Here is a 17,463-nt window from a genome sequence, read left to right on the forward strand (position 1 = left end):
TTCCCATGTTTTTACAGTCTGGATTGCTACAAAATCTGTTTCAACTGAAAAAGCATAAAACTAAACCTAAATAATCCTATAATTCGAATCCGGATTTTAGAGCACCAAGAAAAAGACACCTTTACATTTTGACTCAAATCTTCTGGAAATCATGATTTGGAGATGCTGGTGTTGGACTGGGGTGTACAAAGTTAAAAATCACACAACACTAGGTTATAGTCCAACAGGTTTAGTTGGAAGCACACTTGCTTTCGGAGTGCCGCTCCTTCATCAGGTGGTTGTGGAGGACACAATTGTAAGACACAGAATTTATCGCAAAAGTTTACAGTGTGATGTAATTGAAATTATACCTTGAAAATTACCTTGGTTGTTTGTTGAGTCTTTCATCTGTTCGAATACCACGATAGTTTCACTTCTTTCATGTGTAAATGACAAAACTTTTTTTTAAAAAGTTGCATTCTCAGGTTAACTGTAAAGATTGGTGTTAGCTTGACAATATGTTGAAGGTGTTAGCTCCCTGTGTTCTCGGTCTGTGAATGTTTAGACTGATTCTGATCTAAAAAGTGAGATAACAGAATCTTACATGAATTCATGCAGTTTTTGAGCAAAGTACAATGTAACTCTGCAAGTACAAATTCACCCCACAAACATTTATGTATACGTGTGTGTGTGTGTGTGTGTGTGTGTCTGTCTGTCTGTCTGGGTTGGGGGGTTGGGAGTGTGTGAGAGAGTGTATATATGTGAATGTAGAGTGTCCCAAGTCTGCAAGGGGGTGCATGTGGGAGTGTGAGCATGTGTGTGTCTGTAGGAGAGTGTGTGTGTCTGTGTGTGTCTGGGATGGAGGGTTGTGAGTGTCTGTGAGAGAGAGTGTTAATGTATGTGCGTGTGTGTAGAGTGGTCTAAGTCTCTGAGAGGATGTATGTGTGAGTATGGAGTGTGTGTGAGTGTCTGTGTGCGTATGTGTCTGTGTGTGTGTGGGTAGGAGTGTCTGTATGTGTGTATAGTGCAATAGTGGTCACCTGTAGTGTGACATGAATCCAAGGTCCTGTTTGAGGCCCTCCCTATGGGTACAGAAATTAGCTATCAGCCTCTGCTCGGCAACTATTCGCTGCTGCCTGTCCCGAGGTCCACCTTGGAGGATGGTCACCCGAAGGTCTGAGGTCGAATGTCCGGGACCACTGAAGTGTTCCCCAACTGGGAGGTAACCCTCCTGTCTGTTGATTGTTGTGCGGTGCCCATTTATCCGTTGCCGTAGCCTTTGCTCGGTTTCCCCAATGTACCATGCCTCACGGCATCCTTGCCTGCAATGTATAAGATAGACAACGTTGGCTGAGTCACATGTGTGCTTGCTACATACATAGTGGGAGGTGTCCCCACGTGTAATGGTGGCATCTATGTCCACACTCTGAGACATCTTGCAGCAGCTACCATGACAGGGTTGTATGGAATTGTCCTGAAAGCCGGGTAGCTTGCTACGAACAATGATCTATTTGAGGTTTGGCGGTTGTTTAAAGGCAAGCAGTGGGGGTGTGGGGAAGGTCTTGGCATGGTGTTCATCCTCATTGATAATGTATTGCAGGTCACGAAGAACATGGCGTAGTTTTTCAGCTCCTGGAAAGTACTGAACAACGAAGGGTACCCTGTCGGTTGTAGCACATGTCTGTCTCCTGAGGAGGTCATTACGGTTCCTTGCTGTGGCATGTCAGAACTGGCGGTTGATGAGTTGAGCATTGTACCCCGTTCTTATGAGGGCATCCCTGAGTACTTCCAGGTACCCGTCACGTTCCTCCTCATCTGAACAGATCTGGTGTATGTGTAGGGCTTGTCCATAGTGGATGGCTGTTTTAATATGTTTTGGGTGGAAGCTGGAGAAGTGCAGCATTGTGAGGTTGTCTGTGGGTTTGCAGTAGAGTGTGGTGCTGAAGTGTCCATCCTTGATGGAGATGCATGTGTTCAAGAATGAGACAGATAGTCGAGAGAAGTCCATGGTGAGTTTGATGGTGGGATGAAATTTGTTGATATCACTGCATAGTTTTATCAGTGACTCCTTGCCATGGGTCGAGAGGAAGAAAATGTCGTCAATGTACCTGATGTATAATGTTGGTTGGAGGTTCTGCGTTGAGAAGAAGTCTTGTTCGAACCTGTGCATGAAGATGTTGGCATATTGGGGTGCAAATGTGGTCCCCATAGCTGTTCCATGTGTCTGGATGAAGAACTGGTTGTCAAAGGTGAAGACGTTGTGATCGAGGATAAAGCGGATGAGTTGTAGGATGGTGTTCGGAGATTGGCAGTTGTTGGTGTTGAGTACTGAGGCTATTGCCGCAATGCTGTCATTGTGGGGGATGCTACTGTAGAGTGCTGAAACGTCCATAGTGACGCAGTCACGGACCAGTCAAACTGGGAACATTCCTCATTCATGCCACACTTACAGGTGACCACCATTGCACTACACACACACACACACACTCACATGCATCCTCTCAGAGACTTAGACCACTCTACACTCACGCACACACATGTACACTCTCTGTCACAGGCACTCACAACCCCCCAGCCCAGACACACACACACCCACATGCACCCCCTCGCAGATTGGGACATTCTACACTCACATATACACTCTCTCTCTCACACTGTCAACCCCCCAACCCAGACAGACAGACAGACACACACATACATATACATATAAGTTTGTGGGGTGAATTTGTACTTGCAAAGTTACATTGTACTTTGCTCAAAAACTGCATGAATTCATGTAAGACTCTGTTATCTCACTTTTTAGATTAGAATCAATCAGTCTAAACATTATGGCACAGACAGAGAACACAAGGGGCTAACACCTTCAACATATTGAAAATGTGTTGCTGGAAAAGCACAGCAGGTCAGGCAGCACCCAAGGAGCAGGGGCATCGACGTTTCGGGCATGAGCCCTTCTTTTGTTTTCTTGCAAATGACAAGAACAACCAATAAGCCACTTTGGCCATTTCAAGTAACCCAAACAGCTTCAGTCACAATATCATTCCCAACGATACCATTTTAATTCAAACCTTGAGTAGGAATGATTTTCCTGCATAGAGTCAAGGACCAGAGAAGCCTAGAGTACTCATTTTAAGGTTGGTCCTATGGTGACTCTTACAAGGTTTCGTGTTGGCTCTGATGTTTACACGGAAGTGGGTTCTACTTAAACGTACTACTGTGGGTTTTTGGTCACTATCCCAATACTTCACGTAACTACATTTCCAACTTTATTTGTTAACATGCTTATGAAGGGCTAAATGAATGCAAATTCACATTCAGTAAACATCAAAGCGCAGCCGCCCCTTCAAATACATGAACTGTAGAAGTGAACCGTCAGCATTAATTGTGAATGGCGGATGGAGCAAAAAAAGTCATCTGCTATAATGTTGCGCAATAGGTTGTAAACACGTAAATATTTTCAGAAACAATGAATTGAAATAATCGTTTTACGGTGGCAGATCAACAATTCTGATATCAATTTTTAAAAATAAAAACTACCTGAAAGTGAGTGCTCAATGGACTTTCGCTTTCCTATTCTCATTCACAGTGCAAAAGTCGGCTGTTTCGGCCGTGAGGAGAGAATTCCGAGTGGGCGGTTATTAATCGCGTATGACAGCAGATGAAGGGAGAGGTTGTTTTTTTTCTCAGTGGAGCTAATAACAGCGAGTTGTTATAGGAAAGGTGAAGGTGAGGGCACAGCAGGCGGCGATTGGGTTTCAAATTGTAGTCGCTGCTCGCGCTCACTTCCAACCGACTGGAGTAACGGCTGGCGCTCGCGGACATGACGCAGTCAACCGATGGCAAGGCTCTGGTATTGGGCTTGTTGGCAGGGGTGGGTATCGGGGCGGCCGGCCTCACGCTGGCGGTCGCCTGGTACCGAAGGACCAAAGGGAACGAAAGCAGCATCTCCGCTGCGAGGAGTCGGGCTGAGTTCCGCAGCCGTTTAAAAGCCTCCGGGCCCAGGCTCCCCTCGCCGCGTCAGGCCGACATCTTGGAGACGCTCACCGAGCTGATCCGTAGCCTGGAGGAGGTGAAGGACGAGGTGCAAAGCCTGAAGGAGGCCGTGCCTCGCCTGGAGGAACGAGTGCGGAAAGAACTTAATGAGTTCGGGCCGGAGCGGAGTCCGAGAAAGGCGGCCAGGAAGAGGAAGAGAAGCGAGCGAGTCTTGGAGGATGGAGATGTAGATGTTTCCGCTGTTGGTTTTGGTTCTGTCAGCTCCGAGGAGGTGGAGAGTGAAGGCGGGTGAGGAATTCACTTTTGTTTTATATGCCCAACAGCGAAGTCCCGATGTTTGTTTAGACATGTCATTTCAAAGAGTGATTGTCATAAGACCTTTTTTTTAGCATATTGATAGTTCAGAATTTCCAAGATGCTAGAATTTTCCCCATTGATTTGAAAGGTAACAAAAACTATTAAAAGGAGGGGAAACATTACGTGATGAGCCAATTAATCAATGTTCGAGAACATGCAAGATTCTATTACTCGGGATGTATTAATGGCACTTAAACGTCAAAACGTATTTATGGAAGGGAAACTGCAAAATGGCAGATCTTTTGTAAGTCTTGCACAAATAAGGGGAAAATTGTACTTCTGGATTTTCAGGAATGATTGAATAAGTCATGGTAAAAAGTTAGGATTCAGGATTGGGGATGATTTGGATTATTTTGTTAATTCTTAGGCTGTGTGTTTGTTGGCAATGCCCATCCCTATTGCAACCAAGAAGGCAATAAGTGAGCTGCCTCCTTGAACTGTTGCAGCCCATGGGGTATAAATACACCCAGAATTATGTTGAGTGTATTCCAGGAGTTTGACCCAACAAAGGAGGAGCAGCAGCAATGAAGTTCAAAGATAGGACAGTGTAACTTGAGGGCAACTTGAACATGGGTCATATTCGCATGCTCTTGCTGCCCTTATTCTTCGAGGATGCAAAAGTTTGTGATTTCAGATAAACCTGTTAGACTATAACCTGGTGTCGTGTGATCTCTGACCTTATTCTTCTAGGTAGTTGATGTTGCAAGTTTAGAAAGTGCTGTCAAAGGGACCTTTTAATGAGTTGCTACAAAGCATCTTGTAAGAGGTCCACACTGTCATTGCTGTGTTGGTTGGTGGTGACGAGAGTGGAATTTGTAAGTGGTGGAATGGGTTATGTTTCCCTGGACAAGAAACAGTTGGTTGAATCAAAACCAGAAATTACTGGAACAATTCAACAGGTCTAGCAGCATCTGTGGCGAGAAAACTGAGTTAATGTTTTGGCTCCAGTGGCTCTTCAACAGATGCTACCAGATCTGCTACAGGGTTCTGGTTTGTAATCAGTAATTTGCTGATTTTTAGGTGGTTCAAATCACCTCCAGATTCCTGGTTCTGACATGACTTATTTAGGAATGTGAAATGAAGAAGGGTGTTTCAGGGCAAAAGAATCTTTGCGTTTATTAAATACAAAAGGTAAGTAGAGTACAACGAACAAAGGCAAATGAAATTCACACAGACAACTATATAGATAACAGTAATTAAATACACTATTAAATTAGACACTATTAAAAGCTAAACAGTTTTTAAAATTACAAATATTAATCAGGCTTCCTACCCTTGGGATTCTTAGCCCTCATCACCCACCCTGCTAACTAGGTTGGAAACTTTGGGGTCTTAGGAGTTTAAGCTCACTGTTGGGGAACAATGCAGTTTTAAAGTGCGTCTTGTTGCTGAGCTTCTTGCTGTTGGTTCTCTTGGTTCAGAACAGGCCTATGCCTGGGAGCTCTTGTTTGGAAAGCGTTTGGCTGGTTTCACCCCTCGTGTCGGACGTCCTTGGTTTGGCTTCCCGATTTAGCTTCTCTGTTTGGTCTCTATGGTTCTTGGTTTCAAAGCTGCTTGTTGGGGCTCAAAGCCTGTGGGGAAGCTGTTTCTGCAGAAGCTTGTTGTTGAAAAAGGCTCTCTCTCAGGTCAGATCGATTTGAGAGGGTGGAGAAGATACAGAAGGCAGCAGGTTCTTCCTTGCTGTTATTAGACTGATGAATGGACTCTGTAGCCTCAAATAATGCTGATCTTGCTAAGATTGATCTCACCTAGCGTACACCCTGTGCAATGTAACCTCTATGCCTTTGTCTAAGTCTTTTTACTCTGATCTGTTCATCCTTGCTACTTTGATCTGCCTGTACTGCTTGTAAACAAAGCTTTTCACTGTACTTTGGTACATGTGACAATAAATGAATGAATGAGTCAAGCAAGCAGGGCTAGCGGTTACAGGGCTAGCGGTTATAAGACTGTGTGCCCCATTATCTCCCCTCAAATCTGTGTTGTCCATTGTGTTTCCTTCTTAAATCAGTTGACTTCCCAATAGTTAAGTGTATGTATAAATGGATTTTGATTGAAGTTGAATGTCGGTATCTGTGTAGACTGTGCTGGGTAACCCAAGGTGTAAAAGTTAGTTTCAGTCTAGAGTTGATGAGGAGGTGCTGGTATTGGACTGGAGTGGACAAAATTTAAAAATCATGCAACATCAGGTTATAGTCCAACAGGATTATTTGGGAGTACTAGCTTTTGGAGCACTGCTCCTTTGTCAGTTAGCTAGTGGGGCACTATCATAGTGTCATGCAACTGATACGATATATTGAACAAACCTAGATTCCTGTTAAGTCTTTTAGAATGGGTTGCAGGTTTTGATTCACTAATATGTAAATCCCAGAACTTCTTTCAAGTCACATTTCCAAGATAACTTAATGCTTTATAAAAAAGACAACATCTCTGCTTAGACAATACAGAGAGTGAGTTCAGAGTCTCTGTGTTCCAACCTCAAGTCAGACTGGTTCTATTTCCAAAGTTAGAATTTACAAAATATCACATAGATTGACTGCCTGCAGATTGTGTGCTTTTTGAACAAAATAGAATGTACCTGCATATACAAAACGCAAATTCACCCCATAGCTTTATATGTACGTGCATGTGAGGGAGGGAGTGTGTGTGGAAGAGAATGAGAGTGTGCATTTGTGTGTGCTTGCTAGATTATGTGCAAGAGTGTGATGGAGTATAAGCCTGTGAGAGGGTGCGTGCGTGGCTATATGTGTGTCAGTCTGAGAGAGTGTGTGTATGAGAGAGGGTCTGTGTGAGTATGTAAGGGTATGTGTATAGTGTAGTGGGCTCACCTATATCGTGGCATGAACTCCACGCCCCAGTTGAGGCCATCCTCATGGGTATCGAACTTGGCTATCAGCCTCTGCTCGGCCACTCTGCGTTGCTTTGTATCCTGAAGCCCGCCTTGGAGGATGGTCACCTGAAGATCCGAGGTTGAATAGCCCTGACCACTGAAGTGTTCCCCGACTGGGAGGGAACATCCCTTTCTGGCAATTGTTGCATGATGTCCATTCATCCGTTGTCTTGGTATTTCATGTCCATTCATCTGTTATCTTGGTATTTGCTTGGTCTCACCAATGTACCATGCCTCTGGGCAGCTTTGCCTGCAGTGTGTGAGATAGACAATATTGGCCAAATTGCATGAGTAACTGCTGCATGCATGTGACATTTTATAAATTCCTACTTTTGGAAATAGAACCAGTTTGACTCAAGATTGGAATACAGACAGACTCTAACCTCACACCTTTTAATGCATTGTCTGAGCTGAGATATTAACCTCACACCTTTTTAATGCATTGTCTGAGCTGTGATATTAACCTCACACCTTTTAATGCATTGTCTGAGCTGAGATATCACTTTTTTTAATTAAAAAATCTTAAATTATCTCGGGAATGTGACTTGAAAGAAGTTCTGGGATTTACATATTCATGAATTGAAACCTGCAACCCATTCTAAAAGATGAAAGCGTCTAGGTTTGTTCAATATATCGTATCAGTTGCGTGACGCTATGATCTTGTGCTATAAATTCCGTGTCTTATGATCCTACCCCCCTGACAAAAGAGCAGCCCACCGAAAGCTAGTACTTCCAAATAAACCTGTTGGACTATTACCTGATATTGTGATTTTTTTCTCAATCTAGAGTGTTAGGTTTGTTGATTGTTCTCTTGGAGTGGAGGTGTAAATTGGAGTTCCAAGCAGTCATCTCATTCTTTGTGTATTTTTCTTAGAGCTCAGCCCAGGTGTCCCCTTTTTACTTTTAAAAATTTTGGAAAGTTTAAAAATGATGGAGATTTTTGCTCAATCCTACACTGCTGGGTTTTCTGTTTTTGTTTCTGATTTCCAGCATCTGCAGTTCTTTCTGTTTATAGTTTTTTGATGTTGTTGGAGCTATACTTCAGGCAAGTAGAGATTATTCCATCATGCTTTTGACTTAAACCTTGAAGCTTGATAATGGAAGGTTTTGCAAAGATTGAGTTTTCAGGACTGAGTAGATTCTAGTAAGGCAACTTTTTTCAAGCTTGTATCAATTAGACTCTATGAAATACGTGTGGGAGAGGTCTTTGAGTCAAACTCAGAGATACTCTTCTGACTACAGCTCAAAACACTATTTATGTACATTTTTATGTTACAATGGTTCCATGCAACATAGTTTATTCTGGAACAATGTGTTAATCATTCCTTTTTTTTCATTGTAAGCTAGATTCTAGTTTCATATTTTATGTACCCAATTGTCACAATTTATGTCTCAATTGTCACAGAAGTTGCACTGCAACATATAGTTTTTATCAGAATTTCTACTTTGTGTTATTTTCAGGCATTATCTGTTCTCATCACCTACCTGCTGTGCCCAAGCTTCTCCTCATGAGGGATACCATGTGATTATCTTGCTAAATACAGATGCTTGCTAAGTAACTGCTGACTGTTGCCTTTTATGGACATCTGGATAAACTGCCTGTTCAAACATATTTTCTGCTGTATGCTACTTCAAAGTACTGCTTCTTCCCTTGCATCTTCTCCCTTATGCTTTCCTATCCTCTGCATTCATTTGTGGACATGAGGAGTTCAGGGGTAAGTTACCCCTAGCTGAATTCTCGGCTTCTACAATTAATAAACTCATTTAGTCTGGTTTTAAATTAACCATGCAATAAACCATGGGTTGAAAGAAGGGGGTGAATTAAGAAGGAGAGCCACCTTCTCCTTCCTCCCCTTGAAGCTTCATAATTTGGAATATCTCTACTGGAATGTAATTAATTTGGGAATTGGTCTTAACAGTCCTCCGTAGTGTGGTATATCCTCTTGATACCCACAATATTAATTTCACAGCTACCACCATTGAAATTAGCTTTTAGTTCCAGATTTATTAATTGAATTTAAATTCTATCAGCTGTTGTGGTGGAATTTGAGTCCACTTTCCCAGAACGTTCACATGGGCCTTTCAATTACTACTCCAATGACACTACCCATATTCCAAACATAGAAATCAATAACCTTATCGAGGTTAATAAAATTGAGTGGCTTGGATTGGGTAAATAGACAAGGTCTTTCCCTGGGATGGAGGAATCCAGAACCAGAGGGCATAGATTTAAGGTGAGTGGGGAAAGATTTAAAAGGGAACTAAGGAGCAGTTTTTTTCAGAGAATGGTGCGTGTATGGAATGAATTGTCAGAGGATGTGGTGGAGGCTGGTACAATTACCATATTTAAAAGTCATCTGGATGTGTATATGAATGAATAGGGAGGCTTTAGAGGGATATGGGCCAAGTGCTGGCAAATGGGACTAGATTTAGGATATCTGATTAGCATGGACGAGCCAGACCAAAGGGTCTGAATCCGTGCTGTACGTTGACTCTGACTCTGAGTTTACAACAAAACTTCTTGCCTTATGTGGAGGTGAGGATGGAGGCGATAGGGGAAAGAGATATAAGATGTCTTGCAGTGAGGAAGCTAAGAAGCGCCAGAAATAGGGAGTGCGAATATTTTGAAGTTAGAATTGGATTGAGCCAAGAGATGATGCTGAATCCCAACCTTTACCTGTTGTCATGTTTATTCTAATTGAGCTTATCAGACAGGAAGTGCAATGGTCCGTGATTGCAGTTGATATTGAGCTATATAGTAGGAATAATCAGAATATCACTGATTGTTTGGAGAATTACATAAAAGCATTGGACGATGGTTATGAGAATTAGTATTTTTTTTAATGATTGGCTAAATCAATTGTCTGTTCAAGCCAGCATCACTTGAATTTAAGGACCTAGAGATTAGAGTCATATCAGGAGAAGGCCCAGAATGCAAGGAAGAAATTGTTTGAGAAAGGCAGAGCTGAGGGAATTGCTGAGAAGTTCAGAATGTCAGGATTAACATATCTTTGGCTAGTGTCGTGCCACTGTTTAAGAAAGGTAGTAAGGAATAGCCAGGGAAGTATAGATCGGTGAACCTGACATTGGTGGTGAGCAAGTACTCGGAGGGAAACCTGAGGGACAGGATTTACATGTATTTGGATAGGCATGGACTAATCAGGGATAGTCAGCATTGCTTTGTGCATGGGAAATTATGTCTCATGAACTTGATGGAGTTTTTTTTGAAGAAGAAGAAATGAAGAGGTTTGATGAGGGCAGAGTGGTGGGCATTTATGTGGACTTCAGTAAGGCATTCAACAAAGTTCCTCATGGTAGACCGGTTAGCAAAGTTAGATCACATGGAATACAGGGAGAACTAGCCACTTGTATACAGAATTAGCTTAAAGCTAGAAGACAGAGGGTGGTGGTGGAGGGTTGCTTTTCAGACTGGAGGCCTGTGACCAGTGGAGTGCTGACCTACTCAATCCTGACCTACTCAACCTCTTTTCATAGCTAGCACCTTCTATGCCAGGCAATATCCTCGTAACCTTCTCTGCACTCTCCAAAGCGTCCACATCATTTTGGTAATGTGGTGACCGGAAGTGTACAGAATATTCCAAATGTGGCCGTACCAAAGTCTTGTATAATTTTAACTTGACCTGCCAGATGAAGGCAAGCATACCATATCCCTTCTTAATCATGCTATCCACCTATGCAGCTACCTTCAGGGTACAATGAACCTGAATTTGCAGATCTCTCTGCTCATCAACTTTACCCAAGGCTCTTCTGTTTACAGTATAGTTGGCTCTAGAATTAGACTTCCCAAAATACATCACCTCACATTTGCCTGGATTGAACTCCATCTGCCACTCACCTCCTCCCCCCCCCAATAAACTCTCCAGTCTATCTATATTCTCCTGTATTCTTTGACAGTCCCCTATGCTTTCTGCTACTGCAACAATCTTCAAGTCATCTGCAAGCTTACTGGTCAGACCAACAATGCCCTCTTCCAGATCATTTATGTATAATACAAACAACAGTGGCCCTAGTACTGATCCCTGTGGAACACTACTGGTCACCTTTCTCCATTTCAAGAAACTCCCTTCAACTAATACTTTCTGTCTCCTGTTGCTCAACCACGTCTTTATCCATCCAGCCGTAACACACTGCACACCATGTGACTTCACTTTCTCCATTATTTTACCATGGGGAACCTTATCAAATGGTTTACTAAAGTCCAAGTATAAAACGTCTGCAGCCCTTCCTTCACCAACTTGGTCACTTCCTCAAAGTTGGTAAGGCACGATCTCCCCCACGCAAATCCATGTTGCCTATCACCGATAAGCCCATTCTTTTCCAAGTATAAGTAGATTTTATCCCTCGGTACCTTCTCCAGCAACCACTGACGTCAGGCTCACTGGTCTATAGTTACCCGGAATATCCCTCCTGCCCTTCTTGTACAGGGGGACAACATTAGTCAGCCTCCAGTCCTTTGGCACTTCACCTGTGTTTAAGGATGCTACAAAGATATCTGTCAGGGCCCCAGCTATTTCCTCTCTCACCTCCCTCAGCAACCTGGGATATATCCCATCCATTCCTAGTGATTTGTCCACCTTAATATCCTTTAGCCTAACCAACACATCTTCCCTCTTTATGTCAACGTGATCCAGAGTAAATAAACTTCTATCTCTAATCTCAACATTCATCATGACCCTCTCTTCAGTGAACGCTGCAAAGTAATTATTGAGAATCTCACACATATTCTCAGGTTCGACACACAACTTCCTTCCTAATCCTTTAGTGGACCAATCCTTTCACTAGATTAGATTAGATTCCCTACAGTGTGGAAACAGGCCCTTTGGCCCAACATGTCCACACCGACCCTCCGAAGAGTAACCCACCCAGACCCATTTCCCTCTGACTAATGCACCTAACACTATGGGCAGTTTAGCATTGCTAATTCACCTGAGTGCTAACCACTGAGCCACCATGCTGCCCCCTCTAGTTACCCTCTTTCTTATAAAAGAGAGGAACAGTTGGACAGACAAAGCAGTGGATAATAATCCAGCTTGGAGGGTGAATAGCTACTAATGGTAACTGTTAGTGGCTAACAATGGGTTGTATGTAATAGCGCATTGTGATAACAAGGCTTCGTGTGTGGGTGTTGGGGTAAGGTCATGGGAGAGCTCAATTCCCAAAGTTGTTGAACTCAATATGGAGTCCAGAAGGCTACAGGGTCCCCAAGCAGAAAGAGGTTACTGTTCTTCCAGCTTGCACTGAGCTTTGCTGGAGCAGTGCAACAAATGTGAGACAGAGATGTTGGCCGGGGAGAAGGGTGGTCTGTTGAAGTGGCAGGCAACTGCATGCTCCGGGGTCTTCTTTGTCGACAGAGCATAGGTGTTCTGCGAAGTGGTCACCCAGTGTACACTTCATTTCCCCAATGTAGAGGAGACCATGTTGTGAATGCAGTAGACCAGATTGAATGAAATGTAGGTAAAGTACCTGCAAGTTATGTTTGGGCCTTTGGATACTTTGGTAGTGGCACCCCACTGGAGATGGTGAAAATGCAGGCTAATGATCCTCTGAATTTGGATGCAGGTGGAATGGTAGATAAGGACAAGGAGGACCCTTTCACTGTTGCAGAAGGGAGGAAGGGGGTCAAGGGCTGAAGTGTGGGAGATTGGTTGAACCCATCTGAGGCCCTGTTAACAACAGGGTTGGAGAATCCTTGGTTGAGGAAGAAAGTAGACATTTCAGATGCTCTCTTGTCAAAGTTGGCATCATCAGAACAGATGCAATGGAGATGGAGGAACTGGGAGAATGGAATAGAATCTTTTCAGGAAGCAAGTTGTGAGGGTGTATAATCAAGGTAACTGTGGGAGTCAGTGGGTTTGTAGTTTCCACTTTGGAACCCTGCAGCCTTCTGGACTCTATTGTGTTCAACAACTTTAGGGCTTGAACTCTTCCATGTCCTTACCCTAACCCTCACACACCAGGCCCTATTATCACATAGTGTACTTTTACATACAATCTATTGTTAGCCACCAACTGTCTCCATTAATAGCTATTCACCCTCCAAGCTGGATTGTTGTCCATTGCTTTGTCTGTCTGTGTATTCTTCTCCTCCTTTGGGCTCTATGCCCACCTATCAGTTACCCCTTACCACCACCACTCCCCCATTCCCCATTCCCCCCCCCCCCCATACTATCATTTACATATAAACTGACATTTCCCTAGCTACCATTAGTTGACCTGCAATGTTTTCTCTGATTTCTGTCTACAAATGCTGCCAGACCTGTGAGTTTTTCAGCAATTTCTGTTTTTTATAAGGTATCTGATGCCAGGTATGTAGTCTTATGTCCTGATGACTAACTGTATCTAACAATACATTCCGTTCATAAATGCAGAATTCTGTGGTTGCTTGATATCTGAAACAAATACTGTACCAAGAATGTTGGAGGGAAAACAGCAGGTCTGGTGGCATCTGAGGCGAAAGAAACAAAGCTAATGTTTTATCTCCAATATTACTTTCTTCAGAACTGTATCCTTTTCATTCTTCATAGCGGACACCATGCTGAACCGGTCCGTACTTTCAAATTCCAGAACACTGTTTTTGTTTTGTTTTATTGTTGTCACCTGTACTTAGGTACAGTGATATGTTTTGTGAGCAATACAGGTAGATCATAACATACAAGCACATACAGATTATAGGGTGCTTAGACAGAACAAGACATACAAGGTTACGACTGCTCAGGAGTTGCACAAAAGCAAGGTCAGCACTGGATTTGAAATTAGGGGTCCAGGGAGCAGTCTAATAAAAGCAGGGAAGAAGCCATTGGTGTGTGCGTTCAAGTTTCTATATCTTCTTCGTTGACGGAAGAGGTTGGAACAGATTAGCGTTAGTGGGGTGAGAGGGGTCCTTATGATGGTTGCCATTCCACGGGAACGTGAAGTGTAGATGGAATCCATGGATGGAAAGTTGGCTTCTGTCATGGTTTGGGCTGTGCACACAACTTTCTGTAGTTTCTTATGGTCTTGGGCAGAGCAGTTGCCATGCCAAGCTGTTATGCACACAGACAGAAGGCTTTCTGTGGTGCATCTGTAAAAATAGGTGAGGGCCCTTTATGGACGTGCTGAATTTCCTAAGCCTCCTGAGGAAGAAAAGGCATTGTTGTGCCTTCTTGGACATCGCAGCTACGTGGGAGGTATGGGACAGATTGGTTATCATCACTCTAGGAACCTGATACTCTCGACCCTCTCCACCTCAGCTCCATTAATGTAAACCGAGGTGTATCTTCCTCCTTTCTTCTGAAGTCAATGATTAGTTCTTTTTTGCTGACATTAAGGGAGAGCTTGTAATCATTCCAGCACGACACTGAGTACTCTTATCTCTTTCCTCTGTTCGGTCTCATCGTTGTTTGATATCTGGCCTACAGCAGTGGTGTTGTCAGCAAACTTATAGATGGTGTTCATATAAAATTTGGCTACACAGTCATGAGGGTATAGGGAGTATAGTAGGGGGCTGAATGCGCATCCTTGCGAGCACCAGTGTTGAGGATTATCGTGGAGGAGGAGCTGTTATTTATCTTCACTGTGGGTCAGGAAGCTGAGGATGTAATTCTGCTTTCAGAAAACACAAATTAAGTAATCCTGACTGTGCTAAGAATTACACTGGAAGCTAATTTAAGAATGGCTCATGATGCCATGCATTTGCATTGCTAGAATATTGACACACAGGACATTGTTTGATATAGGCAAAAAATAACTTGATGCTACATTATGTCTTTTCATTGAGAAAAGGATAAGGGTGACTCAGTCTCAATCCCATTCTCTATGACAACATCCTCAGCCATTCAGAGTCTACTTGCCATAGCAGTGATTGAGCAGCTCCTTCAGTGCTCTCATCATATTTGCGCTACATCACTTAAGCTTGTTGCTTAGTTAGTGATCAGATATTTTTTAGCTTTTGAGGTTCTGCTTTTTAACTTAGCACTAAGCTTCTCATGCCCCTGAAGCAAAAACTCTTTTCTAATGCTCCCTAAATCATTAGTACCAAAGTGGAACATGGCCGTAGGATCTTTCTGCTCTCATTGTTAGTTTTTCTCCAGCTCAGAGCAGATATCTTGAATCCTGCACCAGGCAAGCAATGTAGCTTTCTAAACTCTCAATTTGCCTTTTGGAGAACTGTCTATCATCCTGATTTATATCATCCTTGTTACCACTATATTCTTCTTTACTTGACTGGCCTCATACCACGGTCAGTTGGCACATTCACATAGAGCAAGATGCACAGTTGGAATTTTGAGAGTTCAGCTATAAGTGAATTGGGGGAAAGGTTCATTTCCAGGACAGATAAGGTTTTAAGCAAGAAGGAGGACATGGGAGATCCAAGATGGCAGCGACCCAGCAACACTGAGTCTGTAGTGCTCTGCCCAAGACTCAGGCATAGTGGGCTGCCCGCCTCCACCACACCTGCCAAATCATTCAAAATAACTTTTGTTCAATACAGTTAGTCATTTTGCATCAAACTTGAGTAGTTTGGTGCTTTGTTAAAATGACTAAGGGAAAGAGTGCCCGCAGCTCTCAGCAGGTAGGAACCTCTCCCCCACCCTCCCCAGCTGCAGCAGAGCGTCTGCAGCCGCCCTGGGGGACTTACCTACTGTGGCGAACCTTGTTGCAGTAATTACCAAGCTGTAAGAGAAATCAATGTCTTCATAGAGGAGACCAGAAGCAGGTGGGAATTGCTCTCTGTCGCGCTGCAAAAGCACGACCGAGACATTGAAAAAAATTGAACATCAAGTTGGAGGGATGGAGCTAAAGGCCGCGACCTCCGAGGCTACTGCAGAATTGGCTGTGGATTGGGTCCGGACTCTCAAACAGTGAGTCTGGGCCTTAGAAGATCAAAATATTCATTTGCTGGGCCTTCCCGAACGGGAAGAGGAAGGCCAGCTTGCAGTATTTTTGGAGCAGTGGCTCCCTCAGATGTTGAAGCTGGAAGCTGGATCAGGCTAAGTGCGGGTAGAGTGGGCCCACCGGGTTGCAATACACAGGCCCGGGTTGGACCTGCGCCCCCGCCCTGTCCTGTTCCGGCTTCAGTGTTACAGGGAGAAGCAAATGCTCCTAGAATCCTCCAGAAATCTCAGGAAAGGTCCCCAGGTCATGATATACAAGGGATCTAAGATTATGCTGTTTCAGGATTTTCCCCAGCTTTGGTCTACAAGAGGAGGGCGCTTGATGAAACGAAGAAACATCTAAGGGATTTAAACATTCAGTACTCCCTGAGCTACCCAGTGACACTGTTTTAACCACAAAGGGTCTGTCTATAACTTCGGATCGCCAGAGCAGGCCAAGGAATTTTTGGACTCTCAAACCGATTGTAAAAATTAATTCGTGTGGTTAATGATGCTGTTCTGTCCCGTCCCGTTTCCCCCGTCCCCAGGTTTGCCCTTTTGTTTTTCTCTTCTTCCATTTACTGTTCAATATCATCTCCAGGGGGTAGGGAGGGGGGCTTATTTGTTCTCCACTGTGTGATTTTCTTTTTTTTAATATATAGGCCGGCGGTCTAGTTGATTCTGGTGAGGGGGTGGGGCGTCTGCCTTGTCCTACCTTATCTCTTTGTTTTAGAGCGGGGTTGTTCCCCCCTCCCCTTTTACTTTGTGTCATTATACTTAATTATTACCCGCTGAGACTGTAACTTTATAATTTTATATGTGGTATTATCATTACTAAATGTGGTGGGGGTGGTAGGGTACTAACTGTTAACTTTAGCTTTATAGTCCACTTGAATCTTTCTATTTTATTATGGCGTGCCTGGGTCAAGGGTGGGGCACTGGCTGGGAGAGGATACGATGGGTTTTCGGAAAGGAAGTGATGCCCCCCTGGAAGCAAGGGAGAAACTCTCCTTTTAAATGTGTTTTTTTAAATTTAGAAATTAGTTTTTTACTATATTGGCGTGAGTGTATTAAAGAATCTCTATTTTTGTGAATTTTCTGTGTTCTATGCTCGGGGTGTTTTGAATGGGGTTCTTCTTCCCGGGGGGTGGGGGGTGGTCTCGGACTTGCCTGGACGATTATGGTTAGTCACTCAATTAAATGGTGCACCTGAAATGTCAAGGAGAGTAATTTGCCAATCAAAAGGAAGAAAATATTATCAAACCTCAAAAAAGAAAGGGTTGATATAACTGTCTTACAGGAGACACATTTCCTGGATATAGAACACTTAAAATTACAACAGGGTGGATTCGATCAGGCCTTCTTTTCATCTTT

The 17,463-nt window shown here is 43.4% G+C and overlaps 2 protein-coding genes across 9 annotated transcripts in view; one reads left to right on the forward strand and one right to left on the reverse strand.

Annotated features, from left to right (window-relative positions):
- cdc42ep3 (CDC42 effector protein (Rho GTPase binding) 3) overlaps positions 1-3,620 on the reverse strand; it is a 211,797-nt gene extending 208,177 nt beyond the window's left edge. The window contains exon 1 of the mRNA XM_072551388.1: positions 3,517-3,620. The gene's annotated coding sequence lies outside the window, so the exon portion shown is untranslated. The remainder of the gene's footprint in view (positions 1-3,516) is intronic.
- A 166-nt stretch (positions 3,621-3,786) lies between these two features.
- Positions 3,787-17,463, forward strand: part of rmdn2 (regulator of microtubule dynamics 2) — a 123,715-nt gene continuing 110,038 nt past the window's right edge. For 7 of the 8 annotated variants that reach the window (XM_072551380.1, XM_072551384.1, XM_072551378.1 and 4 more), the window contains exon 1: positions 3,800-4,260. In XM_072551380.1, coding sequence (XP_072407481.1) covers positions 3,800-4,260 — 461 coding nt within the window. Of the gene's footprint in view, positions 4,261-17,463 lie in introns of all 8 variants that reach the window. The other variant, XM_072551386.1, reaches the window with a different exon arrangement.

This window comes from Chiloscyllium punctatum, chromosome 3 (assembly GCF_047496795.1).
Source record: "Chiloscyllium punctatum isolate Juve2018m chromosome 3, sChiPun1.3, whole genome shotgun sequence".
Classification (NCBI taxonomy): domain Eukaryota; kingdom Metazoa; phylum Chordata; class Chondrichthyes; order Orectolobiformes; family Hemiscylliidae; genus Chiloscyllium; species Chiloscyllium punctatum.